The sequence below is a fragment of the Rhodotorula graminis genome, assembly GCF_001329695.1.
Source record: "Rhodotorula graminis WP1 unplaced genomic scaffold RHOBAscaffold_7, whole genome shotgun sequence".
Classification (NCBI taxonomy): domain Eukaryota; kingdom Fungi; phylum Basidiomycota; class Microbotryomycetes; order Sporidiobolales; family Sporidiobolaceae; genus Rhodotorula; species Rhodotorula graminis.
This window is the reverse complement of record NW_017264934.1, coordinates 1,167,938-1,194,224: the sequence shown is the minus strand read 5'-3', so window position 1 is coordinate 1,194,224 and position 26,287 is coordinate 1,167,938. Positions and strand designations below refer to the sequence as shown.

General features: G+C 67.5%; 12 protein-coding genes across 12 annotated transcripts; 8 read left to right on the top strand and 4 right to left on the bottom strand.

Moving 5' to 3' along the window:
- The first annotated feature begins 219 nt into the window (after positions 1–219).
- RHOBADRAFT_66529 (uncharacterized protein) lies at positions 220–1,544 on the top strand. Its single transcript, XM_018419001.1, has 5 exons — positions 220–308; positions 412–595; positions 710–1,090; positions 1,184–1,352; positions 1,378–1,544. The coding sequence occupies exons 1-5, from the start codon at positions 296–298 to the stop codon at positions 1,501–1,503; spliced, it is 873 nt and encodes a 290-aa protein (XP_018271070.1). The 5' UTR covers positions 220–295; the 3' UTR covers positions 1,504–1,544.
- Positions 1,545–1,752: 208 nt separating this feature from the next.
- RHOBADRAFT_31870 (uncharacterized protein) lies at positions 1,753–4,653 on the top strand (the record flags this gene model as incomplete). The annotated part of the gene is made up of 11 exons (XM_018413001.1): positions 1,753–1,774; positions 2,017–2,054; positions 2,140–2,157; positions 2,229–2,405; positions 2,480–2,863; positions 2,946–3,621; positions 3,722–3,877; positions 3,974–4,061; positions 4,129–4,281; positions 4,359–4,498; positions 4,592–4,653. The coding sequence occupies 11 exons, from the start codon at positions 1,753–1,755 to the stop codon at positions 4,651–4,653; spliced, it is 1,914 nt and encodes a 637-aa protein (XP_018271069.1).
- Positions 4,654–4,997: 344 nt separating this feature from the next.
- RHOBADRAFT_15208 (uncharacterized protein) lies at positions 4,998–6,017 on the bottom strand (the record flags this gene model as incomplete). Its single annotated transcript, XM_018412246.1, has 5 exons — positions 4,998–5,102; positions 5,259–5,351; positions 5,514–5,583; positions 5,680–5,708; positions 5,787–6,017. Coding segments are annotated over 5 exons (528 nt in total), but the record flags the coding sequence as incomplete, so codon positions are not given.
- A 712-nt stretch (positions 6,018–6,729) lies between these two features.
- RHOBADRAFT_15397 (uncharacterized protein) lies at positions 6,730–7,107 on the bottom strand (the record flags this gene model as incomplete). The annotated part of the gene is made up of 2 exons (XM_018412257.1): positions 6,730–6,876; positions 6,958–7,107. Coding segments are annotated over 2 exons (297 nt in total), but the record flags the coding sequence as incomplete, so codon positions are not given.
- An 838-nt stretch (positions 7,108–7,945) lies between these two features.
- Positions 7,946–10,435, top strand: RHOBADRAFT_53924 (uncharacterized protein). The gene is made up of 5 exons (XM_018417061.1): positions 7,946–7,971; positions 8,096–8,161; positions 8,250–8,285; positions 8,354–9,888; positions 9,968–10,435. The coding sequence occupies exons 4-5, from the start codon at positions 8,397–8,399 to the stop codon at positions 10,264–10,266; spliced, it is 1,791 nt and encodes a 596-aa protein (XP_018271066.1). The 5' UTR covers positions 7,946–7,971; positions 8,096–8,161; positions 8,250–8,285; positions 8,354–8,396; the 3' UTR covers positions 10,267–10,435.
- Positions 10,436–11,587: 1,152 nt separating this feature from the next.
- Positions 11,588–15,433, top strand: RHOBADRAFT_66528 (uncharacterized protein). The gene is made up of 21 exons (XM_018419000.1): positions 11,588–11,636; positions 11,701–11,877; positions 11,949–12,050; positions 12,119–12,209; positions 12,278–12,391; positions 12,464–12,611; positions 12,679–12,921; positions 12,984–13,033; positions 13,095–13,204; positions 13,268–13,296; positions 13,368–13,555; positions 13,624–13,693; positions 13,755–13,970; positions 14,039–14,291; positions 14,366–14,427; positions 14,496–14,625; positions 14,690–14,745; positions 14,842–14,907; positions 14,981–15,068; positions 15,142–15,187; positions 15,281–15,433. The coding sequence occupies exons 2-21, from the start codon at positions 11,722–11,724 to the stop codon at positions 15,313–15,315; spliced, it is 2,253 nt and encodes a 750-aa protein (XP_018271065.1). The 5' UTR covers positions 11,588–11,636; positions 11,701–11,721; the 3' UTR covers positions 15,316–15,433.
- Positions 15,434–15,786: 353 nt separating this feature from the next.
- Positions 15,787–17,202, top strand: RHOBADRAFT_66526 (uncharacterized protein; the record flags this gene model as incomplete). Its single annotated transcript, XM_018418999.1, has 5 exons — positions 15,787–15,905; positions 16,028–16,096; positions 16,179–16,284; positions 16,351–17,052; positions 17,122–17,202. Coding segments are annotated over exons 4-5 (636 nt in total), but the record flags the coding sequence as incomplete, so codon positions are not given.
- Positions 17,203–19,367: 2,165 nt separating this feature from the next.
- Positions 19,368–20,561, top strand: RHOBADRAFT_53922 (uncharacterized protein; the record flags this gene model as incomplete). Its single annotated transcript, XM_018417060.1, has 6 exons — positions 19,368–19,427; positions 19,486–19,572; positions 19,636–19,695; positions 19,758–19,943; positions 20,018–20,342; positions 20,440–20,561. Coding segments are annotated over 6 exons (839 nt in total), but the record flags the coding sequence as incomplete, so codon positions are not given.
- Positions 20,562–20,775: 214 nt separating this feature from the next.
- RHOBADRAFT_53921 (uncharacterized protein) lies at positions 20,776–21,889 on the top strand (the record flags this gene model as incomplete). The annotated part of the gene is made up of 5 exons (XM_018417059.1): positions 20,776–20,865; positions 20,941–21,003; positions 21,087–21,233; positions 21,317–21,431; positions 21,606–21,889. The coding sequence occupies 5 exons, from the start codon at positions 20,776–20,778 to the stop codon at positions 21,728–21,730; spliced, it is 540 nt and encodes a 179-aa protein (XP_018271062.1). The 3' UTR covers positions 21,731–21,889.
- A 350-nt stretch (positions 21,890–22,239) lies between these two features.
- RHOBADRAFT_44527 (uncharacterized protein) lies at positions 22,240–23,589 on the bottom strand (the record flags this gene model as incomplete). The annotated part of the gene is made up of 9 exons (XM_018414430.1): positions 22,240–22,357; positions 22,564–22,642; positions 22,733–22,832; positions 22,899–22,912; positions 23,001–23,114; positions 23,183–23,261; positions 23,351–23,420; positions 23,491–23,526; positions 23,585–23,589. 9 exons carry the CDS (start codon positions 23,587–23,589, stop codon positions 22,240–22,242), a joined length of 615 nt encoding a protein of 204 aa, XP_018271061.1.
- Positions 23,590–23,824: 235 nt separating this feature from the next.
- RHOBADRAFT_44526 (uncharacterized protein) lies at positions 23,825–24,902 on the top strand (the record flags this gene model as incomplete). The annotated part of the gene is made up of 5 exons (XM_018414429.1): positions 23,825–23,831; positions 23,898–24,026; positions 24,144–24,216; positions 24,292–24,629; positions 24,754–24,902. The coding sequence occupies 5 exons, from the start codon at positions 23,825–23,827 to the stop codon at positions 24,900–24,902; spliced, it is 696 nt and encodes a 231-aa protein (XP_018271060.1).
- Positions 24,903–25,050: 148 nt separating this feature from the next.
- On the bottom strand, positions 25,051–25,892 carry RHOBADRAFT_53918 (uncharacterized protein; the record flags this gene model as incomplete). Its single annotated transcript, XM_018417058.1, has 2 exons — positions 25,051–25,745; positions 25,823–25,892. The coding sequence occupies 2 exons, from the start codon at positions 25,890–25,892 to the stop codon at positions 25,285–25,287; spliced, it is 531 nt and encodes a 176-aa protein (XP_018271059.1). The 3' UTR covers positions 25,051–25,284.
- Positions 25,893–26,287: the final 395 nt, after the last annotated feature.

Sequence of the window (26,287 nt, the reverse complement as noted above, 5' to 3'; positions counted from 1 at the left end):
ACAGTGCCTCTGTCGCTCCCTGCCGCCACTCAAACACCTCGACCGCATCGCCGACAAGCAGGCCCACCTCGCTCGCAAAGAGCGCATCCTCGCCGACTCGCTCGCCACCGCCCTCGACTCTCAACTCGATGCCGCTCCTCCCCCACCGGCCCCCGAGCCTACCCCTCCCACGACCTCGTCCGCCACCCAGGGCTTCTTTGCCGCCCTCACGGGCCAGAACAAATCGCAAGGGCTCAACAAGCGCGGCGAGTACGAGCCCTACCAGGTCCTGCGCGCCATCGAGAGGCGCGACATCATGCTCCTCAACGGTGCGTCGCTCGCCCGAGCCTTTCTCTATGCCCGCATGATCGGTCTGTTCTCAACGCGAGACTGAAGAACCTCCCCGCCCCCTCCCCTGCCATCGCCGAACAGACATCAAGCTGCGCTCGTTCGACCTCCTCGTGTCGGGCCAACCCTTGCCGCTCGTGTACGCCATGCGCCTCGGCAAGTCGCACCACGACATGCAGGTCTTCCTCGTCGGCGCCATGTCGCGACGAGTCAACGACACGACCGACGACGAGCTCGCCATGATGGAGCCGGCGACCAAGGCGACCCTGTGCGTCCCTACCCCTCCCTCTCTCTCTCTCCTCGAGTGACGGCGTACTGCGGTGTGGGTCAGACACCGTGCCTTCCGAGCGACACACTGACCTCGCCATGCCTCTGCACCCAGGCGCGCCTTGCGAGCCAACCTCAAGATCGCCATATCTGCGAGCCTGTCGATACCGGACGGCGACACGTCGCTCCTGTCGTCCTTCCTCCAGATCGTCGTCATGCTCGAGGGCACCAAGTTCCTCCAGTCGTCGACCCAGACCCTGTCGCTCGCGCTACGCGCCCCGCTCGCGTCCAAGCCGGTCGCGACCGCGCACGGCCTCATGCACAAGTGGGTCAGCCGCGAGCTCAAGGACAAGCAGGTCGCGAGCGTCGAAGAGTACCTCGCCAACGCGACGGGCGACCTCGTCCTGCTCGGCCTGTGGTCCATCATCCAGGACCAGGTGCGCGAGGCCGACGAGGTGCCGCTCTACTTCTTTGCGCGCGACGACCGGATACAGAAGTGCGTCTCGCTCTCTCTCTCGCCTCTCCTCGTCGGACCCGACTCGATCTCTCGAGCCGTCCCTGACTGGGCCTCTCGTACCCTCGCCCGCAGAGCTGTCGAAGAACGCCTGTCTCTCCTCCGCCGCACGGCGCCCTCTGCGCTCGCGCGCCTGTCCAAGCCCATCCGGGCGCAGCTCGACTCGACGCTCGCCATCCTCGACCAGCGCAGCCTCAACGGCCGCGAGCGGGTCGAGAAGCTGCGGCGCGCGCTCGACGAGGGCGTCAAGGAGGGCGGGCCGGGGCGAGCGAGGACGGGTGCGGGCGACTGAGGCTGGGACCTGGCTCGGCGGCGCGGTCGAGGAGACGACGAGGAGCAGTGGGTCGGGTACAGGAGCAGGCGGCTGCGGCCTCGGTTCGAGGAGGAGAGACTGAAGCAGAATGTCAATTTGCAACGAGCACGTTGGCGCGCTTTGGGCGGGTCTCTGCAGCTGCTACACAGTGAGATGGACGGCGTGCACCTCGAATGGCTGGTTTGCCGAGGCGACCTCGCCGTCGTTCTCGTCGCAGGCGGCGCCAGGGCCAACAGGCTCTCGACGCCGCCGCACCACTCCCTGGCTCCCGTTCCCAGCTGACCGGAGTCCAGCCAGCACATCGACTCGACCCAGGAGCAGCGCGTTCATCATGGCAGCGCGGAAACTGCAGAGTGAGCTCCCCCCTCCTCCTCCTCCCCGCCTCCATCTTGCCCGGCTGCCCCCCGACACGGCGCACCGCCCTCGAGGTGGCGCAGCAAGCCCGTCATCCGCCTCCTTGGCCGCTCCAGGCCCGGTCGCGCCGCAGCCGAGTGCCGTAGTGGCCCCGAGCACCCTCATCGCCGACTGGCCACAGCCACCTCGAGACGAGCCGTCTCGACCTCGTACTGACTTTAGCCTGCCCGCGCACCTGCAGCCGAGATCGACAAGACCCTCAAGAAGGTGACCGAGGGCGTGCGTCAAGCTGTTCCTCCCCCCCCCCTCGCCTCCGTCCGCGAGCTGACTGTCCCTCCACCTCGCCCTCTCGCCTCGGACACAGGTCGAGCTCTTCGAGGGTGTGCGTCCACCTTTCGCTCTCCTTTTCTCGCCGTGCCCGAACCGGCGCCGAGCTGACACGTCCACCCGCAGATCTTCGACAAGATCCAGACGTCGCAGAACCAGACGCAGAAGGAGAAGCTCGAGCAGGACCTCAAGACGCAGATCAAGAAGCTCCAGCGGCTACGCGACCAGATCAAGACATGGATGGCGAGCAACGACATCAAGGACAAGCAGCCCCTCATCGACAACCGCAAGTTGATCGAGACGGTGCGTCCCCCTCTTCCCTCGCCCTTCCCGCGCCCGCCCGAGAGGGACTGACTCTCGCCTCGACCCCGCCGCAGCAAATGGAGCGCTTCAAGGCGTGCGAGAAGGAGATGAAGACCAAGGCGTTCTCCAAGGAGGGCCTCAACGCCGCCGCCAAGCTCGACCCGAAGGAACAGCAGAAGGTCGAGATGTGCCAGTGGATCCAGACCATGGTCGAGGAGCTGTCGCGTCAAGTCGAGCAGGCCGAGGCCGAGATTGAGACGATCCAGGGCACCAAGCAGAAGAAGAAGGACGCCGAGCGCGAGGCGCGCCTCGAGGAGCTCGAGCGCCTCAACGAGCGGCGCGAGTGGCACGTCAACCGCCTCGAGCTCATCCTGCGCCTGCTCGAGAATGGCAACCTCGCGACCGACACGGTCACCAATGTCAAGGACGACATCGCCTACTTCGTCGAGAGCAACACGGTGCGTCCCTCCTCTCCCTCCCCATCTCTCTCTCCCTGTCTGCGCCGACCGACCTGACACACTCTCTTCCCGCTCGCCACAGGAGGAGGACTTTGAGGAGGACGAGGGCATCTACGACGAGCTCAACCTCGAGGACGAGGAGGACGCGTTCGGCATGGTCCAGGACGACCACCACTCGTCGCACGAGTCGGCGTCCGTCGCCGACGAGCCCGCACCGCCCGTTCCGCCCATACCCAAGACGCCGGCAAAGTCGGGTCCGCCACCAGCCGCCGCCAAGGAGGACGAGCAGAAGACGCCCGCCAAGCCCAAGGCGGCCGCCGTCGCGACGCCGCAAAAGAAGGCGAGCCTCGACTCGACCTCGTCGTCGTCGTCTCGTCCTCCAGCCGCCGCACCGACGCCGTCTCGTTCCGTCTCGGGTCCCGCATCCGCATCCGCGGCGCGAGGCGCCGCCGCCGCCTCTTCCTCTCCCGCACCGCCTCTCCCGCCCATCCGCTACGCCGCCGCCGCCGCCGCCGCAAACGCCGCCGCCTCGCCGAGCGTGTCGTCCCCAAGTGGCACGGGCGCACCACCAGGCCTGTCGGCGCCCTCACCTGCGGTGTCTGCGCCGGCGTCGAGCAGCGCACCCGACGCGTCGGTCGCGAGCCAGGCGTCGTCTGCGGCGCCGTCGCCCATGCTGGCGGCACCTTCCGCACCGAGTCCGTCGCTCAGCCCTGCTGTGCGTCCCACCTTTTCTGCCCCTCCCTCGTCGTCCTCGCACGGTGAACTTCCGAGCACTGACCCGTTCTTCCCTCCATCGCCCGCAGCCCGCATCCGCCGCTCCTCCTTCCCCATCTCCCGCACCATCCTCGGCCGACGCAGGAGCAGCAGCAGCGTCGGCGGCGGCGCAGCAGCAGCAGCAGCAGGCGGCAGCGCAGCAGGCCAAGGCGGACGCGCAGGCGCGGCAGGCGGCCGAGGCGAGGCTGCCGAGCAGTCTCGCCGACCTCGTCACGAGCTTTGAGAGCGCCAAGCAGAAGTGTGCGTCCCGTTTCTCTGCGCCTCGCTCTTGAGCCTGTCGCTGCAGGACCGTCCTGACCATCTGCCCTTCTTCCCCTCTCCCTCTCCGACGAGCAGCGATGCGGCGGGACCAGGACCTGGGCGAGATCAGCAAGATCCTCGAGGCCGGCATGGCCAACGTGCCGCAGCCGCTCGATGCCGAGAAGTGCGTCCCTTGTCGCTGCCTCTTTCCCTCCTGTCCCTGTCCGCCGCACTGACACTCTCGCACGCAGGCCCAAGTACTACGTGGCGCGGAACCCGTACGCGACGCCGACCTACTACCCGCAAGAGCCGTCGAGCCAGTTTGCGAGCCCGGCGCTCTTTGCCAAGCTCGACGTCGACACGCTGTTCTACATCTTCTATTACTGCCCCGGTACCTACCTCCAGTGCGTCTCTCCCCTTTTCTCTCCCTTCAAGCGTACTCTCGAGGCGCAACCCGCTCACCCGGCACAACGACCCGCAGGTACCTCGCCGCCAACGAGCTCAAGAAGCAGTCGTGGCGGTTCCACAAGCAGTACCTGACGTGGTTCCAGCGCGCCAACGAGCCGACGACCATCACCGACTCGTTCGAGCAGGGCGTGTACCTCTACTTCGACTGGGAGGGTGCGTCCTCTCTCTCTCTCTCTCTCTCGTCGTCGTCGTCGTCGCCGTTTGAGAAGGCGCCGTCGTTGACTGACTCCTCGTGCCCGCCAACAGGGAGCTGGTGCCAGCGCAAGAAGAACGACTTCCGGTTCGACTACGCGCACCTCGAGCAGTGAGCGGGCATCGCGATCCTCTCTCTGTGCACCCCCTCCTCCTCAAGCTTGTCGAATAGCTCGCCCCGTCACTCTCTCGCGCCTCCCTTTCCCCCTCCTTTCGGTGTAACGCTTGCCCCAATTTTTTGTTCCCATCCTGCCGGCGACGCTCCCAAGCATGAGAGAGAGAGAGAGGTTGAGAGAGGGAGAAGAGCGGGAAAGCTCGAGAGAGAACCGGGAGCTGCTCTCTCCAGGCAGGACGCAAGCACGGACAAACTGCCTTTGCAATTGCGAAGATACTGACTCTGTCCTCCTCTCGAGACCCTCTAGATCTCAACCCTGCGCCCTGCTCGACCGAGCTTGCGCCCTCACGCGCTCGCGCTCGCACCCTCGGACAGCTGCGGCTCGACCGTGCGCTCGAGGAGCCACGCGTCGCGAGGCTCGATCTTGCGGTAGTAGTCGGCGACGGTGTCCTGCACGGGATACGGCGGGGCGTTGGGCGGGAGCGAGTGCGAGTCGGCGGTTGAGAGGAGGGAGGGAAGGGGTCCGAGTTGAGGGTCAGTGAGAGTGTTCGCTCGGTCGCTCGAGGCATAGAGAAAGAGAGGAGAAGAGACGAGATGAGGGCGCACCTTGACCTGGAAGCCCCACTTCTCCCAGAACCTCCTCGCGTCGTCGTTGCCGACCTGGACGTGAAGGTACACGCTGTCGACCTTGGGGCGTGGCTTCTCCTCCTCCTCGTCCTCGTCGTCCTTCTTCTTGTCGTCCTTCTTGGCGAGCACGGGCGGCGGCGGGGCGGCGCCCTTCTTGCCCTTGGCCGACGAGCCGTTGGTCGCTGGCGGTGCGGGCGCCGGCTTCGAGACGGGCTTCTTGGGCTTGGGCGGGACGTGCGTCGCGGCCGCCGAGGTCAGGACGTGGTGGATGAGCTTGCTGCCGAGACCTTGGTGGCGGTATGGGCTGTACGAGAGGGTGGGAGAGCACCAAGGTTAGCTCGATGGTCGCCTCGAGGCGGCCGCTTCGCGCGCAGAGAGAGAGGAAAGGGGGGGGACGTACACGAGGACGCCGAGAGTCATGATGTAGAGCTTGTAGCTCTTGCCATTGTCGGCAGCAGGCGAGCCCGCCTTGGCCTTGTCCTTGTCGGCGCCGTCGACCTCCTTGACCTTGGTCGCCGCGGCCGCCTCGGCGAGCGTCTTCGGGGTCGCGGCGTCGCTCAGCTCGAGGCGGCACACGACGACGCCGACGGGCAGGTCCTGGTAGAAGACGAGCTTGTTGTAGTCCTCGGGGTGGGCCGCCGGGTTGAGGAGCGAGTCGAAGAAGGAGGGCGAGTAGACGACGGGGAACAGGCACGCGTGGAGCTTCTTGACCGTGCCGAGGTTGTTCGGGGTACTGCTCGGGCGGATCTGACTGCGGTCAGCTCTCCTCCAGAGGTGGGTGGGCGAGAGGGAGGAGGTGCGCGCACAGGTCTCCGAGGTTGACGCGAGGCGGGACGCGAATGCGCTTGCCGTTGAGGGTCGTGCCCGGCTGCACGACGGCCGGGAGGTCTGGCAGCGAGGCGAGAACGGCAGACATGCTCGAGTCGAGTGAGAGAGGAGCGCGAGGGCGGCGCCGACCAGATGAGGACGACGAGCAGCCGCGGGCTCTCGCTTGGCGTGTGCTGCAGTGCAGTATCTCTCTCGCAATGGTTCCGCCACCCACTGCCCGGCACACGCTCGCGCGAGAGGTGGACGCCGCCTTGCACGGCGCAACTCTCAGGTCGGGCGGTGCAGCCTCTCACTCGCTCGAACGAGAGGAGCACGGGTCGGCAGGCTCGTCCCGTTGCACGCTCGCAAGAGCTTGAACGACGGGCGACCCGCGTGAAGCGGGGAGGGGACGCTGTGCGCGAGAACGAGGCAGAGAGGCACGAGCGGACGAAGCTCTCTCGGCTCGCGGCGGCGGACGAAGTGTTGCGAGAAGGCGCGGTTACAGAGACAGAGGCAGACCAAGTGACCCTGCTACGGCGGACAGACAAGGCACGAACGAGGGAGGGAGAGAGGGCGGGAGGAAACTCAGTGCCCGGACCTCGCAGCGCACACAAGTCGGACAGAGAGACTTGACGCACCTGACTTAGGCGTCGACGTCGGCGCTCGTCCTCGTGTAAACGAGCTGGGCGCGGTGGTGGATGACCGGCTTGATGAGCCCCTCCTTCTCGAGGTGAGCGATGGCGACGCGGGCGAGCGAGCCGTTGATCTTCATGCGCTCGATGAGGACCGACTGCGGGAGGAACGGGAGGAGGGAGAGAGTCAGTGACGGCGCAGACTGACGTGCACGCGACCATCGAGTGCAAGCACCCACCTGCGAGATCATCTTGAAGGTGGGGACCTCCTTCATGATGCGGTCGAAGGTCGGCTTGTCGCAGATGACGGCGTTCTGCGCCTTGTCCTTGACCTTGCCCTTCGACCACTTCTTCTTGCCCTTGGCCGACGACTTGTTCGCAGGGGCTGCGGCCGCTTTCGCCCTGTGGACGGACGAAGGGGGAGAGGGTGGCTGTCAGTCGGGGTGGTCTGGGCGGGCGCGGGATTCGTCGTTGACGTTGCTGTGGTGTCGGCGACGTCGAAAAGGCGCGGCAGGAGCCGGGTGGGCGGCGCCGAGGGCGAGGTCGAGCGCCGTCGGGTCGAGCTGAGAGGTCGTCGCCGTGGTCGCGCCGCACCCGCACCCGCCGCTCTTCCTCGACGGCGAGCGTTCCTGCGCTTGCCCGCCGACCTGCAGTAACCCATCTGCCGTCCTCCCGTCCACCGACCGCTCCAGGCGAGGCGGGCTACAGAGGTCGACCCTCGTCCAGCTTTTCGACGGCGGCGACGGCGCGACGCGCTCGAGTCGTTGGGCGTGCGTGGGTCGGTGGCGTCGGTGGCGAAGGGGACGATAGAGTGCGGTGCCGAGCAAGGACAGCAGAGACTGACATTGTGACTGGTGAGAGTGACGGAGAGACCAGCTCGCTTCGCCCGCTCGACTCGCCTCGACCGCGAGCGCGCGCCGGTCGACCCCAAACCTGACACCTCTCTCTTGCTTGTTCGAAGTGCTTTGTTGCAAGGTCGAGAGCAGCTGCGAGAGCTAGAGCCAGCTGCGCACGAGGCCTGAGCGCGCGTTCGTCGCAGATGGAATCGCTCGTCGCCAGGTTTGTATTCTGGCGTTCGTAAAGTCAGATCTGCATTACAGTCGTGCCACAACAAGGGGAGGCGCCGGCTGAGAGTGCGGGGTCGCGGCCGGGCTTGGAAAGAGGTGAGCCCGCCTCCTCGCTCTGGCTAGCCTTCTCGCCGCCGTCACTGCTCTCTGCCCCGACACGAGCACGTCGACGAGTACCAGCAACCTGTGCGTACCACTTCGCCCCTCTCTGAGCCCCCTGAGCAGAGCTGACCTGCGCCCACGCCCCCCTTCCGTTCGCCGACGACGATTCGCCTCCTCCCCGCCCCTTGTCCCCCCTCGTCTCGCACAGTCGCAGCACGAGCAAGCCACCGAGCGCCTGCAGCGAGTACTCTCGTCCACTGCCCATCGCCTCCAGGTGCGCCGGCTCGTCCCCTCGTCCCCCTCGCGCCAGTCTCCTCCATTGACACCTCGCCTCCCCCACTTGGAACTCTCGCCCTTGGCAGCTCGTCAAACGCCTCGCACCAGCAGCGGCTGGACCTGTGCGTGTCTCCCGGCCCCTCTCTCAGTGACGGTACCCTCGGAACTGACCGAGCTGTCGCCCACACAGTCCTGCACCTCGACCTTTCCCCTTCCCCTCATCTCCCCTCGCCATGTCGCTCCCCTCGAGCTACTCGGCCATCCTGTCCGACCTGAACCGCGAGGTCTTGCGCGCACAACCGTCCGACCCGCTCCAGTTCTGCGCAAACTGGTTCGCGCAGCGCCTCGAGCAGGAGCGCAGCGCCACACGCGCCCAGGCGTCGGCCTCGTCGTCGACCACCAACCCGGGCCGGTCCAGCATGGCGCGCTCGTCCGTCGACGACTCGAGCATGCGCGAGGCGACGCCGCCCATGTCGGCCAAGTCGATGACGGGCGAGACGCCCGGCGCGCGCTCGTTGTCGCCGAGCGGCGGCAAGCCCGCGCCGACCAAGGGCGCCGGCGCCCGCCCGTCGAGCCTCGCCCACCAGGGCTACGCGTTCGGTGCCGCCCCCGGTGGCCCTCGCGACGACGCCCCGTCGCCGTTCTCCGAGTACCCGCCCGGCGGCGGGCCCGCGCGCGCCGGGTCCTCGGCCGACGCGCCCGCGCCCGGCGCGAGCCGGTTCAGCCAGAGCGGCGCGTCGCGGGTCGGTGCGCCGACGCAAGGGCGCGCTGTCGCGCCGACGAGCGACTCGGAGGAGGAGGTCGACGACCCTCGGGACGACCCGAGCTACCGCCCGGGCGTCACGGGCGGCGCGCCGTTCGGCGGTTTCGGCGGCGTCGGCGGCGGCGGCCCAGGTGGGCAGGCGCAGCAGGGTCCAGGCGCAGGCGGCCTCACGGTCCCGAGCGTCAACTACAACCTCGGCCGGCGCACGTCGGTCAGCGCCGAGTCGCTCGACCCGGACGCGGCGACCCAGGCGTTGCCCAAGACGATCATCCCCAAGACGCCGTCGCAGCGCCAGCGCATTGAGAAGGCCATCTCGAACAACCTCCTGTTCCGCAACCTCGACGTCGACCAGCACACGGACGTGCTCAACGCCATGAAGGAGGTGACGGTCCAGGCCGGGACCGAGGTCATCGTCCAGGGCGCCGTCGGCGACTTCTTCTACGTCGTCGAGGAGGGCACGTTCGAGGTGTGGGTCCGCGGCCCGCCGACGCACTCGTACGCCGGCCCGGGCCAGAGCATGGTCTCGCAGCCGGGCGAGGAGAAGAAGGTCGCGACGTACGGGCCCGGCGGCTCGTTCGGCGAGCTCGCCCTCATGTACAACGCGCCTCGTGCCGCCACGGTCGTCGCGACGTCGCGCGCCACCATGTGGGCCCTCGACCGCGTCACGTTCCGCTCGATCCTCGTCGAGCACACGTCGCGCAAGCGCAAGATGTACGAGGCCTTCCTCGGCGAGGTGTCGATCCTCCAGGAGCTCAACGCCAAGGAGCGCGCCAAGATCGCCGACGCCCTCGAGGAGAAGGTGTACGACGAGGGCGAGCAGGTCGTCGTCGAGGGCGAGGTCGGCAAGAACTTCTACATCATCGAGAGCGGCCGCGCCGAGGTCACCAAGCGCAAGCGCAACGCCCAGGGCGGCATCGACGAGGAGGTCCTCGGCGTCCTCGGCAAGGGCGACTACTTTGGCGGTGCGCCCCCACTCCCTCCCTCTCTTCGCGCCTTGCGCGTCGGGCAACTTTCCCTGACGCCGCCTTCTCTTCCCTGCAGAGCTCGCACTCATCAACTCAGCTCCTCGTGCCGCCACGGTCCGCGCCAGGCCCGGCGAGGGCCGCCTCCGCGTCGCGACGCTCGGCGAGAAGGCCTTTACGCGCCTCCTCGGCCCCATCATCGACATCCTCGCGCGCAAGGCCGAGCGCTCGTACGGTCCTGGGGCCGCCGTCAGTGCTCGCGGCAGCACGAGCGGTCCGCTCGTCGGCGGCGGCGCTGGTGGCGATGCGCAGGAGGGCGGCGTCGGCGGACCGGGCGCGCCGGGCTCGAGGGGCATCGCTGTCGGCGGCGAGGCGTGAGCCCCACTCGTCCGTCTCGCTCCCTTGTGCGCCGCCGGTTCTCTGCATACCCCTCTCGTAGTCGCAATGCCCCCGAGTCGTCCTTTCCCTCCACCGCCTCCTTCCTCCCCCTCGTTCTCGTCGTTTCTCGCTTGCCAATTCTCATCGTTTCGTGCACTTGCCCTGGGCATCCACCTCAGAGAGTGCGTCGACGTTACGCGAGACCTGAACGGCACTGTCTAGAGCGAAAGCGAAGCGCTGAGAGGGTCGTTTCGGCTCGAGCGGAGGGAGGTCGGCTCGTCCTGCGCCCTCTCACCGCCTCGTCGAGCTCTGCTGCTCACGATGGCCGTCAAGGCAGAAGACGACCTCTCGGGCACCAGCCGCCCTGCCGAGCCCGTCGCATCGACCTCGAAGCTCGACCTCGACCTCGCCATCAAGGACGAGGACGATGACAAGGTGCGCCCCCTCTTCCGCCCCAGGAGCGAGCAGTGCACCTCAACTGACCATTCATGGACCTCCACAGCCCAACCTCACGCGCTCCAGCAGCCCCGACCTCAAGGGCAAGGCGCGAGCTTCCGAGGGCGGCGGTGCTGTCCCTCTCGGCAGCGACGACGACGACGACGACGACAAGAAGCCTGTCCTGAGCGGCGAGGACCCCGACGAGACGGCTCTGCTCGCGTTCATTCCCAAGGCCAACATTGTCGGGCTCAAGTACGCGAGGGGCATCGCAACCCGTCCGTCTCCCTCTCCCTCCGCGTCTCGTTCAGCTTCGGGTTGTCGCTGACCTACTCTGCCTTGTCCCCACCGCAGTCAAGGAGGGCATGGAGGTCGAGCTGCGCCGTGTGCGTCCCCACCCCGGCCGCCCTCGCACGCTCGTTACGCCGCAACTGACGCCGCCGAGCTCTCGCAGGACCCGTACAACGTCACGGACAAGAACGCGATCGAGGTCCGCCATGTTCGCGGTCAGCGCATCGGTTTCGTCGCCAAGCAGCTGTCGGCGCGACTGGCGTCGCTCGTCAAGGAGCGCAAGATCGACCTCAAGGGTCGAGCCGGCGAGAGTGCGTCCCACCTCCCTCCCTGTCTTCCGCTCTTCCTCGCCCCTCAGCGCGTACTGACCTCTCTTCCATACAGTCCCGAGCAGCACCATCGGCGTCCCGAGCGTGCCCATGCGCATCGACATCTGGGGCAAGCGCAAGGTCGCCGCCGATCCGAGGCTCGACTGGCTCTTTCCCGAGCGGCAGAAGCGCAAGACGGACGACAAGAACAAGAAGGCCGCGCTTGAGCAGGCCGAGAAGGAGCTCTGGGAGGAGGCCGGCGAGGAAGAGGGCGCGGCGGGAGGGACGGGCGCAGGGTCGAAGGCGCGCGGTGGTACTAGCTCGAAGGGCGTCTCGGTGCGTCGCCTCTTCCTCCTCCTCCCCTCTATCGCGTCGTCTCTGAGCCTTTCTATCGTCCCAGAACCCGGCGCGGGCTGCGGCCATGCGGGCGTCGGTCCTCCTCGACAAGAAGAACAAGGTCGACATGCTCGGCAGCATGTTCCAGGAGGGCGCGATGGACCCGGCTCGTCTCGCCGGACATCCGTGTCCTCCGGGAAAGGAGGACGGGTCGATGAGGACCGACCTGATGCCGTTCCAGGTGCGTCCGCTCCTCTCCCCCTCTCGACTGCCCCGTCGCGCCCGACTCACTCGAGCTCGTCTCGCCCGCAGCGCCAAGGGCTCGCCTGGATGATCCGCATGGAGCACCCGGAGCTCCCCAAGACGGTCGAGGACCCGCCAGTTCAGCTTTGGAGGATGCGCAAGGACGACGACGTGCGCTCGCGCCTCCTGTTTCTCCCCCCCCCTCGCGCCCTTTACTCACGCCCTTTCGACTCGCGCAGGGCTACGCCTTCTACCAGAACGTCGTCACCGACTCGACGCAGCGCGACCCACCCAAGCTCAAGCGCGGCGGCATCCTCGCCGACGAGATGGGCAAGTCAACCATCGTCCCCTCGCCCGTCGCCGATGAGCCCGGACCTGACGATCTCGCCCGCCTGCAGGACTCGGCAAGACGATGCAGACGGTCGCGCTCATCTGCACGGACGACACGGGCGAGGGCGTGCTCGACGAGCCCGAGGAGCCCGACGAGCGCTACGACGACATGACCCTCATCGGTCCGTCCCCCTTCTCCTCCTCCTTCCCCTTCTCAGCGTTGCAGGTGACTGACACTCCTCTCCCTCGCGCAGTATGCCCGCTCTCGGTCGCGTCAAACTGGACCGAGCAGCTCAAGCAGCATGTCGGCAAGAAGCGCCTGAGCTGGCACTTCTACCACGGCGAGGGCCGCGAGCTCACCAAGAAGCAGCTCCGCAAGCACGACGTCATCATCACGACCTAGTCCGTCTCGTCTCTCTACCTCTATCTCTCTGCGCCCCGTCACTGACCCTGTCCCGAGCGCCTGCAGCCAGACGATCGCGGCCGAGGTCGAGGGCAGCAACTCGCGCAAGGGCTCTAGCGCTCCCGAGGACAAGCTCGGCAACATGAACGAGGACGACGAGGACGTCGAGCCGCCGGGCAAAAAGCAGAAGATCCTGAGCGAGTCGACGCTGCACGCGATCAAGTGGCGCCGGGTCGTGCTCGACGAGGGCCACCTCATCAAGAACCCCAAGGCCAAGATGACTCGCGCGTGCACCCAGCTCAAGGCCGAGTGCGTCCTCTGTCTCTCCTCTCGTCTCTGTCGCCGGGCCGTCCTGACGCTCCCACCTGCAGACGTCGCTGGATCCTGTCGGGCACGCCCATCGTCAACGCCGCCGCCGACCGTGCGTCCCTCTCGTTCCCCTCGAGCACTCCCGAGCAGCACGTCCTGACTCGAGCATGCAGTCGGCACCATGGTCCAGTTCCTCCACGTCTGCAAGCCGCTCGACGACCCCGACGTGTGGAAGCAGCGCGTGACCAAAGTCGACGACGAGGCTCGAGGCCGGGCTCTGCGGGTCCGTCGACTCTCTCTTCGCTCTCGTCCTTGTACAAGTCTGACCTGATCGCCCTGCCCGCAGGCCGTCGTGCTCTCTACGACTCTGCGTCGGTGCGCCCCTCGACGCTCGCGCCCCTTCCGCCTCGTTCTCCCCAGACTGACTCGCTCCCCTCGCCGCGCAGCACCAAGGACATGGTCGGCATAGACGGCAAGCCGCTCGTGCAGCTTCCCGAGGTCCTTCGCTACCAGCACCAGGTCGACCTCGGCAAGGACGACCGCGCCCTGTACGACGAGGTCGCGAGCGAGGTCGGCAAGAGCGTCAAGGCGTCCATCGAGGACGGTTCGGCCAAGCCGAGCTACACCCACATTCGTGCGTCCCTGCTCCCTCGTCTCTGCGTCGCCAAGCCGCCTGTCACTCACGAATTTCCGCGCCGCCAGTTTGCCTTCTTCTCCGCCTGCGCCAGCTCGCCTGCGACCCGTCGCTCGTCCCCGCCGACTTTATCGAGGAGTGCGTCACCTCCTCTCAACTCTTTGTGGAACTCGGGCCTGACCTCTCGAGCCCTCTGCAGCATTCGCGACCGCAAACTCGCCGCCCGCATCCAGCACGACCACGAGAAGGCGACGGGCATCCCGTCCGGCTCGGGCCCGGTGTCGGCCGAGCAGCTGTCGTACCTTCGCGGGCTCCTGAGCGACGCCGTCGACGCGGGCGCAGAGTGCCTCGCGTGCGGCGGGTGGCCGATGGACGGGCGCATCACGATTTGCCAGCACTTCTTCTGCCAGAACTGGTGCGTCCCTCCTCTCCCTCACCCTGTCCCTCTACCTCGGCGTCACTCATCGCCTCGAACGCCTGCAGCATCGAGGTCGCCGTCGACGCCCGCAGTGCGTGCCCGGCGTGCAACCACGTCCTGTCGCGCGAGCACATCATCGCGCCGGCGGCCGAGCGCAGCGTGTCACCGTTCGGCGGGTCGCGCGCAAGCAGCGTCGGCGGCGCGAGCTCGAGTCGTCACGGGAGCGCGGCGCCTGTCGAGAGAACAGCCAAGGCGGCGGCGCTCGTCACGCTCCTCAAGAGCTCGCCGCCGGGTGTCAAGAGCTTGGTCTTCTCGCAGGTGCGCTCGTCTTTCTCTCTCTCGCCCGCACTCGCCGAGACGTACATTCACTCACGACGAGTTCTCGCTCGCAGTGGACCTCGCACCTCGACCGCATCGAGGCGGTCCTCCACGCCGAGGGAATCTCGACCTGTCGGTGCGTCCCTCGTCCTCATCTCCCTGCCTCTCATCGCGTTTCCCTAACACCCATCTCCCTCACGGCAGCTTCGACGGCTCGATGAGGCAGGAGAAGCGCGCCGACGTCATCCGCTCGTTCACGACGCCCAACAAGACGGCGACGGCGGGCAGCGCCAACGACAAGCAGAACCCGATGGTCATGCTCCTCTCGCTCAAGGTGCGCCCTCTCCCTCTTTCACGGCGACGAGCGACGGGCACTGACACGCTCTCGACGTCTGCAGGCCGGCGCTCTCGGGCTCAACTTGACCGTCGCGAGCCAGGTCTTCCTCATGGACCCGTGCGTCCCACCTCTCCCTCATCTCGATGCCTCACGGTCACGACTGTGTGGACGGAGCATGGCCATGCCATCGTCACTGACACGCTCTCGACGCAGGTGGTGGCAGCCGGCCATCGAGCTGCAGGCCATCGACCGCGTCAACCGCATCGGCCAGACTCAGACGTGCGTCCTCGCCCTCGCTCTCCCTTTCCTCCGCCGACACCGAGACTGACAGCTTCTACTGTACGCTCGACAGGGTCCGGGTCTTTCAGCTCGTCGCCAAGGGCACTGTCGAGGAGCGGGTTCTCGCCATCCAGGACAAGAAGGACGCGCTCATCGCCCAGGTGCGTCCTCGCCTCTCTTTGCCGGTCTCCCTGCGAGCCTCACTCACGCATGTTCTCGGTGCTCGTCACGCAGGCCTTCTCGGGCAACAAGAACGCGCCCAAGAGCAAGTCCAAGATCGGTGCGTCCCTCCCTTTTCCCGCCCTCCTCGAGCCGGACCCACAACGTGTGCGTGACTGACGGTGTGCGCCTTCTCGCAACTCTCCGTATGCAGAAGTGTCGGACTTGGCGAGCATCTTTGGCGTTTGAGCGGGAGCGCACGTTCCGAGGAGGATCGAGCGCAGGCGCACGTTGACTCAAGCCGGGTCTGCCTCTCCCCCTCTCCCTCTGTCGTCGAGTCTCGTGCAGTACAAGCGCTTTCACCGTGTCCTCGTCCGTTCTGGAGAGAGCGAGAGGTCGGAGCGAGAGCGCCCTCGAGGTCGAGCGAGCGTCGCCGATGCTCACGAGAGGAGCTGACGACTCGGGTCGGCGAGGTCAACGTGGAGGACTGAGGCAAAGCTGGTAAGGCGAGTGGTAATGCGCAATAGGAAAAAGCGGTCGCCGACCCCGAGCCGGAGGCCACCTGCTCCCCTTTCTTTCCGTCGTCGAGGTCCTTAGCAGTTCCTCCTCCTCCCCGGCACGCCAAGTCCCACCCGTACGCCCTAGGCGCTACCTGCTTCGCCGCACGCGCGCTCCCAGGCCCTCGTTCGCCCGCCTTCGAGCCCTTTGCCGCCCTCGCCGCCGCCTCCGCCGTCGCCCATCTTCGAGGCGTCGCAGCAGCCCGAGCCAGCAGCAAGAGCACGTCGCGCAAGCAGCAGTCGCTCAGCGTCACGGTCACTCGGTCGATTGCACCTCCAGAGGTGCGCCCGCCTCTCTCTGTCTCTCCCCCGAGGCCGTCCGCGGCACTTGGCCCTGACAAAGCTGACCCTGTGCTCTCCCCTCCCCCTCGCACCCTGGTCGGCTCGGTCTCGGTGGCGCGCAGCTTGCTGCAAGTCGTCTGGATCCAGGTCTATCGTACTCGACGGGAAGGAAGTTCAAAGAGCGTTCAAGGGTGCGTCACGAGGCGTCGCTTCCTCCGGCGAGGCGAGCGCATTCACTGACTCTCGCTCGTCCCTCCTCCCTCGTCCTCGCAGACCTCTTCGGCTACAAGCACACCCTCATCCGCATCCTCCTCCTCCTCCTCCTCCACGTCTGCTCAGTAGACAGGGCTTAGCTGTCCTCCGCCTGCTCCTCCGCATTGTGCGTCCACTCTCCTCGTCTCGCCCGCCTCGACACGGTCCCTGACTCTCGTTCTTCTTGCCACAGCGCCACCTCCTCCTGTTCATCCCGGATCCACCCACCCCGGTCCTCCTCCTCCTCCGCCAAAAGTGCTTCGTCCGACCTCGTCGACCAGCACAATCCCGGGTCCTCGAGAAGCCGCCGCTCCTCGACCACCCGTCCTCGTCCAGCGCATGATCGCCCACCCCGTGTACCCGTCCTTCGACGGTACCACCCACCATCAGTGGCAGATGGTGGCCCCGCCTCAGCAGCAGCAGCAGCAGCAGCTCTACTACGGCGCGGCGCACTACGACCCTCTCCACGCCCAGCACCAGGCGTCGCTCCACCAGCACGCCGCCCAGGCCCAGGCCCACGCCTACCCGGCCTACAACGTGCACGCCTACGCCCACGGCCAGCAGCAGGCGCAGCAGTTCTACCCGCCGAGCCAGCCGCACCAGCAGCTCGACCCGTACTACGCCCAGCAGCCCGCCGCGTTCGCCGTCGCGCAGCACATGCCCGTCGCCGCCGTCGAGCAGGCGCGCAGCCGGTTCGCCTTTGCGACGCCGACGCACGCCCCGGCCGCCGCCGCCGCCCACTTTACGCTGCCGCCGCCCGCCCAGTACGCCGCCGCCCACTACGGCGTCCAGCAGCAGCAGCAGCAGTCGGTCCAGCAGCACCACCAGGACGAGGCGATCCGCGCCACCTGGGAGAGCCGTCGGGCCGAGTCGGCGTCGCGCGCCACGCTCGACAGTGAGCACCTGGGCTACCTGCTCGACAGGCTCGCACAGAGCGCTGACTCGCGCGGTGTCCCCTCCGCAGACGAGTACGACCACCCGTCGCACAGCCGTCCGCCCCACCGCGCCGACGCCATGCACGACGAGCCCGTCACCGCCTTCCAGCAGCAGCACCACACGACCTACGACCTCATCCCCAACGTGTCGTCGGTCCCGCCGCCGCCTCCTGTCGAGCTCTCGGCCGTCCCTCTCGCCGACCTCGCCACCGAGATGGTCTGGGAGGCCGTCCGCCGCGGCTACCTGCACGGCCTCGAGTCGGCCGTCCCGTCGGCGCCCGCCGCCGTCGGCGTCATCGGCCAGCCGGCGCGCAACGGGCCTCGTCGCAGCCACGGCGCTGCCGAGCAGTTTGGCATCATCGGCGACCGTCGCAGCGCCATGGCGCTCGAGACGTTCGCGGACGCTGCGGCCCGTCGTCAGCGCCTCGCCGACCTCGGCTTCCCGGGCCAGGCTCGTGCAGCCGCCGCCGCCGCCGCGTTCCCTGTCGAGCCGTCGAGCGCGTTCCGCGCGTTCGTCAAGCAGATCCTGACGGCGACGCTCGTCGCGCCCGAGGACATCGTGCTCGCCCTGTACTACGTCTCGCGCATGCCGCTCGACCAGATCATCCCGTCGACGCCGGCCGAGCGTGGCCAAGACGCGCAGACGACGTCGTTCAAGGCGGCGCCGTTCAAGATTGTCCTCGGCGCCCTCATGCTCGCCAACAAGCAGCTCCAGGACAACTCGTACCGCAACGAGACGTTCGCGACCGTGTCGGGCATCCCGCTCGTCGACGTCAACGCCCTCGAGGCGCACGTGTTCAAGGCCTTGTCGTTCGACGTCGCCCTGCGCGAGGACAAGTGGCTCGCGTGGCTCGGCGCCGTCGTCGAGTACTACCGCTCGAGCCGCGGTGTCGTCGGCGAGCGCCTCGCCGTCCAGGAGGCGCTCGCCCGCCTCATCGTCGCCGCGCAGCGCAGCGTCGAGGCGCCGTCGGTCCAGGTCGTCACGGGCGAGTCGCCCCTTGTCGCCGCCGCCGCGTCGCTCCCGTCGAGCGCGTCGTCGTCGTCGCTCGAGTCGCTCGCGAGCGTCGCGACCGCCGCGTCGTCGATGGACGAGTGCCCCTCGACCCCTCACCGCTCGGCGCAGCAGTCGTCGTACCTCGAGCACGTCAACCTCGACGCGAGCGGGCCCCTCGAGTCGCCGCTCCACTTTGACGCCCGCCGCCGCCAGCTCCTCACGCGTGCGGCGTCGAGCCTCGCGTCGTCGGTCGCCGCGTCGCAGCTCGACTCGCCCCTCGTCGCGCGCCGCCAGTACGGCAACAAGGCCGTCGGCACGTCGTCGGCAGCCGCTGCCGCTGGCGCGAGCGTCACCGAGCTGAGCGGGTACAGCCTGTTCCCGCCCGTCGACCTCGCCAACACGAGGAGCCGCTCGTTCGGGCACGAGACGTGGTCGCGCGCGATCTGCTAGTCCTCGACCCACCCCCTTTTTCGCCAGGGTCCTGAGCACAGATCAGCAGTCGTCGCACCCCCTTTTTTTTCGTGCGCGGCAGCGGCGCGGCGCCCGTCGGTCGGCGCAGGCGATGGAGGAGTGCGTCGCGAGGGAGCGACGAGGGTTCGGGAACGAGGAGGTGCAGCGCCTTTACGGCGGGCAGCGATTCAGTTCGTGCTCGGTCGTCGTCGAGGTCGTCGTCGCCTTTCCCTCCCCTCTCGCCCCTCACCCTCGCCCTCTCGCCTCGTTCCTCTTCGCCCCATCGTCGTCGTCGGTCCGCCATCGTCGCACAACCCGCCGTTCGCGATGCCCTCGCTCGACTCAGCATCGACTAGCTCGCCTGGCCCTCTTCTACCCCGTCCACCCTCACCCTCTTCCACCACTTTTCGCCAACAGGACTCGATACCCTCCCAGGTTCCTCTCTCCTCTCTCCCTCGTGTATGTGCGTGTGTGTGCCTCGTCGCGCCTCCCTCATCCTCGCCCGGTGTTTTTTGCCTCCCCCTTTCCCCCCTCCTCTCTCTCTCTCTCTCCTTCCTCTCTGTCCTCCCACACCCACACCCCAAAAAAAACAGACTCCCTCTCTCCCTCTAGATGTTCCCCTCCAGCACACCCGAAAACAGATAGGCTCGCACAGTCGGCGGTGACTTGCTCTTTCTCATCCCCCTCTCCTCTCTTCGTTCCGCCAGATCCCCTCCCCTCCTCCCTTTTTTTCCGCCCTTGCAATCTGCGCGTGGAGCGCTTTTGCGAGAACTCTCCATCGCCGTCGTCGAGAGAGACAGAGACAGAGAGCGAGAGTGAAACTCGTCCGAGATGAGCATGCTCGCGCCTCCTCTCGCTCTCGCCTCAACACAACACTCGCCAGCAGCTATGGTGCGTGTCGCAGAGCTCCCACGGCCATGCAGGATTGACTCGTCCCCTCCCCCCGCAGGCTGCAGCAGACTCGGCGTCGCTGCTCGGCCTTCGCGCCCTCGCGTGCGGTCTTGGCGGTATCACGGCGGGCGTGCTGCTAGCAGTGGTGCGTCCACGCTCTCTACACTCCTGCAGGTCACAGCTGACTCTGCCGACTGCGTGCGCGCAGCCTGTGCTCGCCGTTCCCTCCCTCTTCGCCTGCCCCCACCTCCTCCCCAAGACTCGCCTCGTCCGTCCACTCCCTTCCTCTCAGACGCATCGCGCACGCTGACTCGGTTGCGCCACATACAGCACGTGTGGTCCCGCCTACAAGCCGACACGACCGCCGCCACCTCGATCCTCCTTCCCCTCCTCGCCGCCCTCCTCGCCTCGTGCGCCCTCCTCGTCGAGTCGTCGCCGCCGATACCCAGAGTTGCCGCGTACGGCAGCGTCAGCCTCGTCTCATCTCTCGTGCGGCTCGTGGTGGAGAACAGAAAGGTGCGCCCCTCGTCCACTGCGCCCTCATCCGGACCCTCTCACTCTCCCTCTTTCCCTCCCTCGCGCATCTACAGACGTTCTACGCCGTCTCGGCCTCCCTCATCATCGCCTCCCGCCCCTTTTCTTTCGGCCTCCTCGCCCCCCGCATCGAGGTCCTCGCGGCGGAAGAGCGCCGCTTCGTCCTCGACCGCGCGCGCGCCGCACGCTCGCGGTCGAGCCTCGGCCTGAGCGCCATGGAGCCCGGGGCGTGGAAGGGCGCGAGTCCGACGAGAGAGTACGCCGGGTGGGTCGCTCAGCAGGAGAGGGAGGCGCAGGGCGACGAGAGCGACGTCGAGGACAACGACCTCGACGAGGCGACGGCCGGCGCGGCGGTGGACGGGGCAGCGGCACCTCTCGACAGTGAGTCCCTCGTCTCTGACTCCCCAGCTCAGTGTCGCCAGACGTCGGGCAGGGGTGCACCTGTCGCAGGAACTCACCTCTTGCGCCTCGTCCGCAGCCGACACGCTCATTCTCGAGCTCACCCGCCTTCAGCACGGCACGGCCGTGCTCGCCGGCACGTCGTTCGTCCTCACGGTCATCGAACTGGTGTGCGCGTGAGCCTTGCGCGGCGTTGCTCGCCTCTGTACCCCCTCGTTGCAGCCGCTCGGCCCCTGTCCTTTCTCCCCCTCGTCGTTCTGCAGTGCCATTCGTTTCTCGCTTGTCCTGCGCCAGTCTGTTGCACCTGTGAGAGCGTCTGACGAGAGTGAAGAAGCGTACGAACAGGCAGAGCGAGCCTCAGAAATTGAAGCTGGCCGAGAGGCCGGGTGCCGCTTGCTTCTCGCCCTCGCTCACTATGTCCGGCTCCGACTCTGCAGCGCTCGTACTCGCTCGCTCGACGGCTTGCGTCGGACTCGGCCTGTGCGCCGGCCTCACCTGGAGCGTGGTGAGCCCTCGTCTCGCTCATCTCGTCCCTCCCGCGGTCCCTCTCGCAGCAACTGACGACGACCACCGCTCGCAGCCTGCATGGACTTGGCCCGCGCTGTACCGCCCCGACTCGACCCTCGCACCCGCACAGCGTCTCGTGCGTCGCCTTCCTCACCCCCCTCCTCCCGTTCCCCCACATCGAGTTGGAGTCGCGCTCACCGCAGCTCTCGCCGCCCACAGGCCATCTGGTCAAAGCTCTACTTGCAGGGCAAGTCCACCATGATCGCCCTCGTTCCCACGACGAGCGCGCTCCTCGTGTACGCGGCTTGGGCGGTGCACCCGCCGCAGGTCTACCTCCCCGCCGGCTGGGTGGCTCGGCACCGCAAGGTGCGTCCCTGCCCTCTCTCTCTGCCTCCCGACGATCCTCCTTGACCCGCGCGAGCGAACTGACTCGACGGCGGAGCACCCAGGGCGTCCTCGGCGCGGCGGCGACCACGACGTTGGCCATCTTTGCGTGGACGGTCGTCGCCATGGAGGGCCTCAACGGGTCGCTCAAGGCGCTCGAGCGGGACAGCACTGCCGGTCGTACGTCTCTCGTACTTCACACCTCGATCCCGGACACGGCGAGACCTCAAAACTGACTCGTCCACTTCCCCTTCTTTCCTCGCACGCTCGCCCTCTTGCACCCCTCTCTTGCCCCTCCTGCCCCTCACTCTGTCCCTTCCTACACGCTCCTCGTCTCCTTTCCGACTCGAGCAGGCACCCCCGTCCTTCCCTCGCACGACGCGCTCATCCGCACGCGCTGGGCAAAGCTCCACCTCGTGCGCTGCGTCCTCGCGACGACGGCGTTCGTCGCGAGCGTCACCGAGCTTGCGCTTGCGTGAGACGGGGTCAAGGGGAGGGACAGAGCTATGGCTGAGCGGGCGAGGGCGAGATGCGGCGAGCTTTGAGGGACAAGGAGAGGGGCGAGGAGGAGCTCAGCACGAGGCGAGGTTGTACAACTCTCGGGCCTACAAGCGCTAGATTTCCCTGTGTCGCTCGTCTTCTGTGGGTCGAGAGCAACTAACCTGATCTGCGAGAGCAAGCGTGGCTGTTCTGGACACCTTTTCGCGGTCGAGCCTCCTCCTCGCCGACTCGAGGTGCTCGCGCCACAAGATGTCGTGGCGCGAGTAGCAGCAGAGTCGGCGGACGTGGTCGCCCGCCGACGTGGCTCGAGGCGCGACAGCTGAGAGGCTGTTCCCTCTTCTCGAGACGCGCGTTTGGACCTGGTCTCTCGCTCCGCTCTCTCTCTCTTGCGGAGGGCTCTCGCTCGCTCAAGCGTCGCGTCTCGCAGCCATGGCGCATACTGATAAAACTGCACTGCACGTCCCCGGGTCCGCCTGCTCGGCCGCAGCTACCACTCCTTGGCGAGCTTGAAGACCCACTCAAAGTCGCAGTGGACGTGCTTATCGTCGTCGATGACGCGGCTCCGGACCGTGTAGGAGCCGCTGCGAGCGATCATGCCCGAGGGCCTGCGGGAGGGGCTCGAGGCGAGGCGAGGGAGAGAGGAGGAGAGGGCAGGCGGGGATGGAGGGGGACGGGAGAGGGGCGGAGGACGAGAGAGGGAACGAGGGAAAGGCGAGTCAGTGTGGAGGCTCAGGGAACGACAAAGACGACGACGAGAGGACGTCGATCGAGGCGACGCCGGCGAGGTAGAACGAGAGGACGGCCGACGCACGATTCTTCGGCGACGAGCTTCTTGACGACCGGCTCGGGCGACGGCCCGTAGCTCCCAATCATCTCCTCGAGCTTGTCCACTGCGGGACCGAGGAACACGCCGCATCAGTCCTGCGCGCACAGGGAGGTGCGCGTCGAGGGCCAGAAGAGGAGAGGAACGAGCGACGCACAGTTTGCGCCCATGCGGCGGACGACCTGCAGGTACTTGAGGCCCGACACGAGGCCGTGGTTGACCTTGAACTTGAGCTCGACGCTGTAGTCGACGCCCTCCTGCGAGCGGACGAGAAGGTCAGTCGGGGCTCGGGGAAGAGGGGCGGCGAGAGGGAGAGGACGGACCTTGATGACGACAGCTGCGCATCGAGGAGGCGCAGGGCATAAAGGTGCGAGTCAGGACACGTGCGACTGGCGGGCCCTCGCGAACGGAGAGACGCGACGCACGACTGCTCTTGAGGCTCTTGACCTTTGCCGGGTCGGTGAGGTCGAACACGATGGGCTGTGGCCTCGACGGGGCCGTGAGCGATAAGGACAGGATCTCGACGTTGGGGCCCGAGCCTGTTTCGTGCTCGAGAGCGGGTCAGTGGACGAGGACGGGCGAGAAGGAGGAGAGGAGAGGGACGGACCCGAGGTCGAGGCCGACGCGGCCGGGTTGATGCCGAGCGAGGCCTTCCACCGTGCGAGCGAATCGTCCTCGGCGTCGAGCTGCGAGGGTCGGGCGGGGCAAGGGAGAGGTCAGCTCGCTGAATGGGCGACTGCACCGCCTCGTCGGGAGAGGGGCGAGGGCGACTGACGCGAGCGAGCTCCTCGAGGGTCTTCTGCTGGCCGACCTTGTAGCCGGTGGTCTCGGTCGGTGCGAGGTCGCTGTGGAGGGGAGGCAGGGCGGTGAGCACACGTTGCGAGGTGGGGGAGGACGAGGACGGGGGCGGCGCACTCCTCGGGGACAGAGCTGGGTTCTTGTGCGTGGCCGCTGCCGGTGTGTGAGAGGTCAGTTTGGGCTCGGATCTGGGCGCAGGCAGTCGACTCACGACATTGTGGGCTTGCGAGGAGGAGCGAGAGTTGGAGACGACGAGGCGAGCCAGGTCGACGTCGCCTCACCTCGCTCGAGTGCAGTGTAGGGGCCGTGGGAAGTACAGCGATATCTCAGAGAACAGACTTGCGGTCGCACGAGCTCGTCTCGAGGAGAGAGTCGCGGGCTTCCTCATCAGCTCGTGGTCGTCGTCGTCTCCCCCTCTCTCCTCCACCACCCTCTCTCACCTCGTCCTGCCATGGAAGGTGAGCCACTCTCGCTGCCCCAAGACACTCCAGCACCCACCTGACCCCCTCACCGCACCCCTGCAGTCGCGTTTGGCATCACCGGCAAGGACTACGTCCTCCTCGCGTCCGACACCTCGGCCGCCCGCTCCATCGTCAAGATGAAGTCCAACGAGGACAAGCAGCGCGTCGTCGGCAAGCACCTCGTCATGGCCTGTGCGTCCCTCGCCGTCCCTCTCCCCTCGCACCCTCCCACACCCTCCTCCCCCCGCCGCCGCCGCCGCGTCATCTCTCTCCGACTCGCTCGCTGACCTCGCCGCGCACCGCCTTCAGACTCGGGCGAACCAGGCGACACGCTCCAGTTCTCCGAGTACGTCGAGCGCAACCTGCGCCTGTACCAGATCCGGTCCGTCCTCTCCCTACCTCTCTGGCAGAGCAGCCCGGGACTGACTCGCCCCAACCACGGCCGTCCCACCCTCAGCAACCACATCCCTCTGCGCCCGACTTCTGCCGCCGCGTGGATCCGCACCCAGCTCGCCACCTCGCTGCGCTCGCGCAAGCCCTACTCGGTCAACCTCCTCCTCGGCGGCTTCGACCCGACGACGTCGACCCCGTCGCTCTACTGGGTCGACTACCTCGGGACCCTCGGCCACGTGCCTTACGCGGCGCACGGCTACGGCGCCTACTTTGCGACGAGCACGATGGACCGGTGGCACGACCCCGAGGCCGACCTCGACCAGGGGCTCGACCTCCTGCGCAAGTGCATCGCCGAGCTCGAGACGCGCTTCATCATGAACCTGGGAGGGTGGACCATCCGCGGTGCGTTCTTGCTCTCTTCTCTCTCTGTCCTGCGGGCGTCGTCGCACGCACACCGATACTGAGACGCTTTCCCTCCCTGCCCCCTCGCGCTCTCTGCGCCCCGCCCGACCTCCCCCGCCAACAGTCGCCGACGCGTCCGGCGTGCGCCAGATCAACCTCGATGGCACGCCCTACGTCCCGCCACAGCAGCCGCCGGCACCGCCCGCGGCGGCCGCCGTCGCGCAGCAGGCCGGCGTCCAGGAGGCGCTCGGCGAAGTGGCCGCGTCGGCGTGAGCTGCCGAGCGAGCGAGCGAGTCGAGGTCCACCTGTAACACGTACATGACGCTGTGCTTCCCAGGTTCGCTCGCGCAGACGAGCGCGAGGGCGTTTGAGAGGACGAGAGCGAGCGCTTTCTGTCTCTACTCTCGAGTGCAACGAGAGGGAGAGATAAACGGACGACTTGCAGCACACACGACGAGGGACAACACGAGAGAGCGACGAGGGGGTATATGCTACAGACTGCGAGATGGGGCGAAGGAGAGAGAGACAGAGAGAGAGAGAGAGAGAGAGAGAAGGACGAGGACCGAGTGGGCCTGGCTCGCACGCGCAACGGGCCCGAGCCCGACTCGAACATTGCTCATGCACGACAGGGTTCGACTTGCGCCGCTGCGCCGAGTCAGAGCGCGAGCACGAGCGCTCCCACCGCCACCAAGAGCGCCTGAGCCCCACTCTGTCGGCTCCCTGGCCCCCTTGCTGTCGCCGCGCCGCTCGACCCGCCTGCCTGCCCTCCCTGCGCGCTCGCACTCGCACTTGGTGCGCCCGTGCTCGTGACGGTGACGGTCGCGACGCTGCCGTCTACGGTGCTCGTGACGACGTACTCGGAGGCCGAGGGGTCGAGCGAGGGCAGGGCCGAGTGCGAGGCCGAGATGAGGGTCGTGCGCGAGGCTGAGGGCGAGGGCACCGTCGACGAGTTGGTCGACTGGGAGGAGGAGCTGGACGAGGTGTAGGGGAGGGCCGGGCCGGGCGCAGAGGGCAAGCGAGAGGGGTCGAACGCGGTCGCGCCGGACGAGGGCGAGGTCGGTGGGGCGGTGCTCGAGGGGTCGAAGATGGTCGGGAACGACTCGAGGTTGGAGACGCCTGTGTGGAGAGAGCAAGAGTGAGCGTCGGTGGAGCCCAGCCCGAGCCCGAGAAGGAGGAGGACGAGGCGGGCGCACTGGACTGGGCTTGCGCGAGGGCGACCAGGGAGAGGCAGGCCGCGAGTGCGGCGAGGTGCAGGTGCCGCATGGCTGGCAGCAGCCTGGTCGTGTGCGGCAAGGCGAGAGCGAGATGACAAGCGACGTCGAGACCGTGAATTTCCCGAGCGAGGAGCCGCCTCGTCTCCCTCGCCTCCGGGCGTTGTGCTGCTGGCTGAAAGCTATGTGAAAGAACATGACAGACCCTGGGGTCCAGCGAGCATCGCACCGGGTGAGGAAGCGGAGGACGAGCTGGATGCTCCACTTCTATCTTCATCTCGCGCTGCGCGCTCGCTCGCGGTCGCTCCAGCCAGCGACTGGCACGGCCCACACTGCGCTCGTGCTCTCTCGGCACCCTCGCGCACCCCTGCGGCCCCAACCTGGGCCCGCCCTCGCCGCGCCCCGCCCTGGGTCAACTCGCCCTTCGCCCACGTGCTCCCGCCTCGC

Coding starts and splice junctions, on each gene's coding strand:
- RHOBADRAFT_66529 (XM_018419001.1), top strand. Junction 596..709: donor CCGGCGACCAAGGCGACCCT/GTGCGTCCCTAC, acceptor CTCTGCACCCAG/GCGCGCCTTGCGAGCCAACC. Junction 1,353..1,377: donor GGCGCGCGCTCGACGAGGGC/GTCAAGGAGGGC, acceptor GGCCGGGGCGAG/CGAGGACGGGTGCGGGCGAC.
- RHOBADRAFT_66528 (XM_018419000.1), top strand. CDS start 11,722: ATGCGGGCGTCGGTCCTCCTCGACAAGAAGAACAAGGTCGACATGCTC. Junction 13,556..13,623: donor GCCGAGCTACACCCACATTC/GTGCGTCCCTGC, acceptor CCGCGCCGCCAG/TTTGCCTTCTTCTCCGCCTG. Junction 15,069..15,141: donor AGGACGCGCTCATCGCCCAG/GTGCGTCCTCGC, acceptor CTCGTCACGCAG/GCCTTCTCGGGCAACAAGAA.
- RHOBADRAFT_53924 (XM_018417061.1), top strand. CDS start 8,397: ATGTCGCTCCCCTCGAGCTACTCGGCCATCCTGTCCGACCTGAACCGC. Junction 9,889..9,967: donor CAAGGGCGACTACTTTGGCG/GTGCGCCCCCAC, acceptor TCTTCCCTGCAG/AGCTCGCACTCATCAACTCA.